Source organism: Malus sylvestris, chromosome 11 (assembly GCF_916048215.2).
Source record: "Malus sylvestris chromosome 11, drMalSylv7.2, whole genome shotgun sequence".
NCBI classification, from domain to species: domain Eukaryota; kingdom Viridiplantae; phylum Streptophyta; class Magnoliopsida; order Rosales; family Rosaceae; genus Malus; species Malus sylvestris.
In genome coordinates, this window is record NC_062270.1 from 2035101 (window position 1) to 2040730 (window position 5630).

Here is a 5630-nt window from a genome sequence, read left to right on the forward strand (position 1 = left end):
GAAATAATTTTCTAAATGCACCCCAAGTTAATTTAGACTTGTATTCTAAGATTATTTTTTTTCTTCAAGCTCTCAAAGTCACTCACGTCCTTCATTGTAGAACAAGACCATAACTACTAAAAGCACAAAACATGGAAAAAAAGATTATTTTTCATCCTCGTTATGCAAATCTTTAATTTGCTTGATTCTTTGATAAGAGAAATTTTGGAATTGGAGAAAGGACAAGGAAACTGGTCAGTTTAAACCCATCAATACATTTTTTTACTTTGTAGGTGCAACCTAGAAGAACAAATTGATATAATAAAATGCAATGTGTTCATAAATTTGGCTTTGACCATGATAGAAATCCAAATAGTTGTGCATGTGAATTCATGTATATTCAGACAGAGAAGGAACAATACAATCTTATAGGCAATCCAATTATCAAATAATAGATCGGCAGAAGGTATGGGCTATTTAACTCCACCGGATGACAATTGAAAAGAGAATAGTGGAAATTTTTTGTTTCATACATGACTCCAGTTTCTTTGCTTGTTCATTGCCTTCTATTCGTTCTTCGTATTGATGTGGGGTTTAAGTAGAGCGTGTGGGGTGTATATATAGCATGTGGAGTGTGAGGGTAGCATTGGAAAATATGTGGGGTGTATTAAGATAAATTTTGATTTAAAAAGTATATGTGAGGTGTATTAAGTATGTAAGGTGTAATCAACAAAACATGGGGTGTGAATAAAACAACCCTTTAGAGATTCCGAGCATGCCACTACTAGGTATTGCTAGTAGACAAGATTTAAGTGAAGGAGATTGCGCTTAATTGATTTTTAATCAAGAGACTGTATCATTGAGTGAGAGAGGCTCAACTTATTCTTTATTTGCCTTATATGATAAAGACTTTTCTCTTTTAAACCCTTTATTTAGGATGATATTATTAAACAGTACTACTCAAAAGAATCAATACTCCACATTATGAACCATTTAAGGACCGATGCTTATAGATTTTCAATTCAGGGACCAATACTCTAATTTTCTCATATCCCTTTGGGAGTTGTATTTGCAACCTTTTTTCATATAATCAAAGATGTAATTGTTGAATATTTGAGGAGGAAAAAATGACAAGAACTGTTTGGCTAAAATTTCCAATCGACTCAACTCAACTCTTAGGACACAACTGGTGTGCCGGTTCAAATGCTCATGTCAATTCATGGCTACATTTCAATCATGAACAGACCGCTTTGAAAAACCAAAAGAAGAAGAAGAAGGCGACAACGAAGAAACAATCAAACACGGGTTAAAGGTTTATCAGCTGACCTAAACCTTTCTTATGGACGCAAGGTACCTACAAGGTGGGCTTAATCAAAAGTTAATCAAAAGATAATACTAAGAAGACTAAATTTTAAACTAAAAGGCGTGTCATCAATAAAAAATAAATGCATAATTAACATAATCTAATTATCAACAACTATGTCATTTTGTTTTAAAAAATTAACTTAAAAATTTTATCTCTCTAAAATCACCTTTATTTTTTTTTACCAATTCACCACTAAACAATTGGGCAGTGGACAGAATAGTACAACTTTTGAACAAGTTGGAAGCACTTATTAGAGGTTGATGGCACTGAGGCTAAAACCCGGTTGTATGATAGGAATTCTTCTGGTCAACAATCAATACAGAAAAGTCTTGCTTCCACCACCGCATTGCTCTTGTTAATACTCAGTACAAAAACCTATGATGTTAGTTTCCGGAAAATAAAAAAAAAATCCCTATGATGTTACGATGAATCACCAAAAAATGGAAAGCATGACTACCCTTCTTTTGATTTTCTCCGTTTTTACTCTGCTCAGCTTTCCGACCAGTACGGATGCTGATTACCTTTATCACATCTGCCCAAACACCACCACCTTCACCCCAAACTCCACCTTTCAGTCCAACCTCAACCGCCTCCTCTCCACCCTCTCCTCCAACGCCAACCGCTCCACCGGCTTCTACAACGCCTCCGTCCAAACCCCAAACAACGACGTCTACGGCCTCTTCCTCTGCCGCGGCGACGTCGTCGGCACCGACTCTTGCGAAACCTGTGTCGCCACCGCTACCGCCGAGGCCCCACAACGCTGCCCTGTAGAAAAACAGATGGTGATCTGGTACGACTACTGCATGCTACGCTACTCCAACGAGTCTTTCTTTTCCAGGGCAGACGACAAGCCTGCCGTGTACATGTGGAACACGCAGAATGCAAGTAGTATAACGGACCAAAACCGGTTCAACGAGGTACTGGCAGCTACGGTCACCGCAGTGGCCGCTCAGACTTCCAATAGCAGTCACAAGTTTGCGACGAAAGAAACGAATGTTTCAGGTTCCATTACGCTGTATGGATTTGGACAGTGCACGCAGGACCTGTTCTCTGGAGATTGCAATTGGTGTCTTCTGGGAGCTGCAACACAAATTCCTAGAACAAGTGCTGGGGGACGATTTCTAAAACCCAGTTGCAATCTTAGGTTTGAAGTTTACCCCTTCTACTCCTCCGCCCCACCGCTGCCAGCCTCCAATAGAGAAGGGCCTAAAGGTATACACTAGCCCCCAAAAACGTTTCTAACCTTTTTAGAAGCCCCAATCAAGTGATTATTGTATTATCAGATTAGTTTGTTACGTAATTGATAGCTATTGTGGACTTTGGAACAGGGTACCAATTTCTCAATATTTTTTGTTTATTTTGCAGGAAAAAGCAAAACCCCAACTAGTACAATTGTTGCCGTTGTCGTAGCAATATCTGTATCTGTGCTACTTTTCGTTGTGGGTTACTGCTGCATAACTAGGAGAGCGAGAAAGAAGTACAATCAAGCAGCAGCAGACGAACTAAGCGGTAAACAAATATATCCTTCTGCGAGTCTCCTCTTGTTTATTCTCGTTGATTCTCCTTTCCTTTATTCCTCGTCTATTAACATTGTGCTTCTATGGTTTGGTTGGTTGTGCAGGTGAGTATGACATTACTACTGTCGAGTCTTTGCAATTTGATTTTGCTACCATCCAAGCAGCTACGAGCAATTTCTCCGATGATCACAAGTTAGGCGAAGGTGGTTTCGGTCAAGTTTACAAGGTATGTTAATCAGTATATGACATGAGTGCTCCATCAGGTCTACAAAGTTCCAACTTTTATGCATGCAAAATCTGAATAATTTTGGAGCCTCAGAAGCCGTCCATGAATGCCATGAATGGGACATACATTCCATTGTTTGATTGAAGTTTTCTCGCAGGGTACACTTTCAAACGGTCAAGAAGTAGCTGTGAAGAGGCTATCAAGGAACTCTGGCCAAGGCACAGAAGAGTTTAAGAACGAGATGGTATTGGTAGCCAAGCTTCAACACCGAAATTTGGTTAGGCTATTGGGATTTTGCTTGGAAGGCGAAGAAAAAATTCTTGTTTATGAATATGTGCTCAACAAAAGCCTCGACTGTTTCCTATTTGGTTTGTACACTCAAACATCTGATAAGTCTTTCCCTATTGCAATAGCAGTTCGTCGATGATAACTTGATATTGATGATTTGCAGACCCTAAGAAACAGGGGCAATTGGATTGGTCAAGACGTTACAAGATTATTTCAGGAATTGCTAGAGGAATCATGTACCTGCATGAAGATTCCCGACTTAGAATTATACATCGTGATCTCAAAGCTAGCAATATATTGTTAGATGGGGACATGCATCCAAAAATATCTGATTTTGGCATGGCCAGGATCTTTGGGGTTGATCAAACTCAAGCAAATACAAATAGAATAGTGGGAACATAGTAAGTTTCTCCCTTTTTTTCTTTTCTTTTAACACGACCACCTCTTCTTTGCATTATCTGTACTAATGAATTTGTCAAATTTTCCCATCTCAACTTGTAGTGGTTATATGTCTCCCGAGTATGCAATGCACGGGCAATTTTCTGTCAAGTCCGATATGTATAGTTTCGGTGTTTTAGTGCTAGAAATCATCAGTGGCAAGAAGAACAGTAACTTCTTTCAGACCGATGCAGCTGAGGACCTGGCGAGCCATGTAAGCTTAAAATGAAAAGTGCAGTGTTCTGTTCTCCTGCATTGACATAGCATCATTAGTTAAACCATTGAGTTTTATGCAGGCTTGGAAGTTATGGAGAGACGGGACATCTTTGGAATTGTTGGATCCGAGTCTGAGAGACTCTTATTCAAGTACTGAAGTAATCAGATGCATCCACATCGGCTTACTTTGTGTTCAGGAAGATCCAGTTGATAGGCCTATGATGCAATCAGTAGTTCTCATGCTCAATAGTTACTCTGTCAGTCTACCATTACCTAAACAACCGGCATTTTTCCTCCAAAGCAAAGCGGTGGGGAACCCATCAATTACAACGCTGGAGTCCGATCAATCTATAAGCAAGTCATCTCCGTCCGTTTATGAAGGATCTATCACTGAATTATACCCTAGATAGCGTGCATAAATAAGGCGTTTGGATCTATTGTAATATATGTTTATCAACCTACTGCTTTGCAATAAATGGATTAGAATTTTATATATACAAGTGAGCAACGGCGGATCCAGAATTATAAATGGGTAAAAGCATTTAATGTTTTTTTTTAAACCTCAATATCCAATTATTCAAACCATAATATTTGGGATTATAATTTAAAAGTTACATGAAATTTGAGGAATGAAAATATGCGAGAGGAGAGAGTAGTGGCTCGGTGGCAAAATGGCCGCATGTGGTGGCGGGGTTGGGAGAAAAACTTGTGTGAAGCTTGGCTTGCCACTGGATCATGTTAAGTAGCACTACCACACCATTCATAACTTGCCCAATGTTAAGTATTGCTGCATTAGTGTAATTTCTTATTTTCAATTTATATCACAATTAATAAAAAAAATTATGAGGAAAAAGTAAATTTTTAAAAGGCCTGACTTTGAGGGACACCTCTCTTTCTCACGGCCTTGCATGGTTGCTGGGAAATTGTGTAGAATTCGTGTAATTACTGGTTCAAAGGTTCATTAATCCATCTTAATTGAATTACGTTTCTGACTAACCTCATTATTTTTATAACTTATGGAATAATTATCAAGGACATATAAATTCTGGTGAAGAACCCAATTATAAAAGCCACCTTCCTTCACCAGTTGTTTGTAGTTCCCAGTTTTCAAATACCATGGACTATTGATGTGAAATTGAATTAGTTATAAGCAATCATGAGAGAGAAAGATGAGAGATGGGGGAACCAAGGAAGGAGGAGGCTGAGTAGTAAAGGAGGAGAATTGACTGCGTTGGGGACACCGATCGACGAGAGAGAAGAGAGAGAAGAGTCCATGGACGAGTTTGTAGATGGAGGAAGGTTGAACTGCGGTTGAGTTTTATTTTAACAATTTTAGTTTCTTGAAGAAATAATGCTTTAAGTTTTTTATTTTATTTTGATATTAAAAAAAATCATATTTAAAGTTGAATACATGGCAAATTATGATTAGTCTGTAATACCATTCAACATGATCCAATGACACGTTGAGCCCTATACAAGTTTTTCTTCAGGATTGTGGGGTTAGGGTGGCTCAGTGGCTGTGCAATCTGAGAGTAGAAATGACAGTGATTTGGGTTCTTTTTTGGGAGCAGTAATCGGGGATGGGTGTGGATATAATATA

General features: G+C 38.6%; 1 protein-coding gene across 1 annotated transcript; it reads left to right on the forward strand.

The window, feature by feature from the left end:
- The first annotated feature begins 1558 nt into the window (after window positions 1-1558).
- Window positions 1559-4530, forward strand: LOC126589869 (cysteine-rich receptor-like protein kinase 10). Its single transcript, XM_050255308.1, has 7 exons — window positions 1559-2557; window positions 2711-2854; window positions 2967-3088; window positions 3246-3456; window positions 3540-3777; window positions 3878-4028; window positions 4111-4530. Exons 1-7 carry the CDS (start codon window positions 1771-1773, stop codon window positions 4438-4440), a joined length of 1983 nt encoding a protein of 660 aa, XP_050111265.1. The 5' UTR covers window positions 1559-1770; the 3' UTR covers window positions 4441-4530.
- Window positions 4531-5630: the final 1100 nt, after the last annotated feature.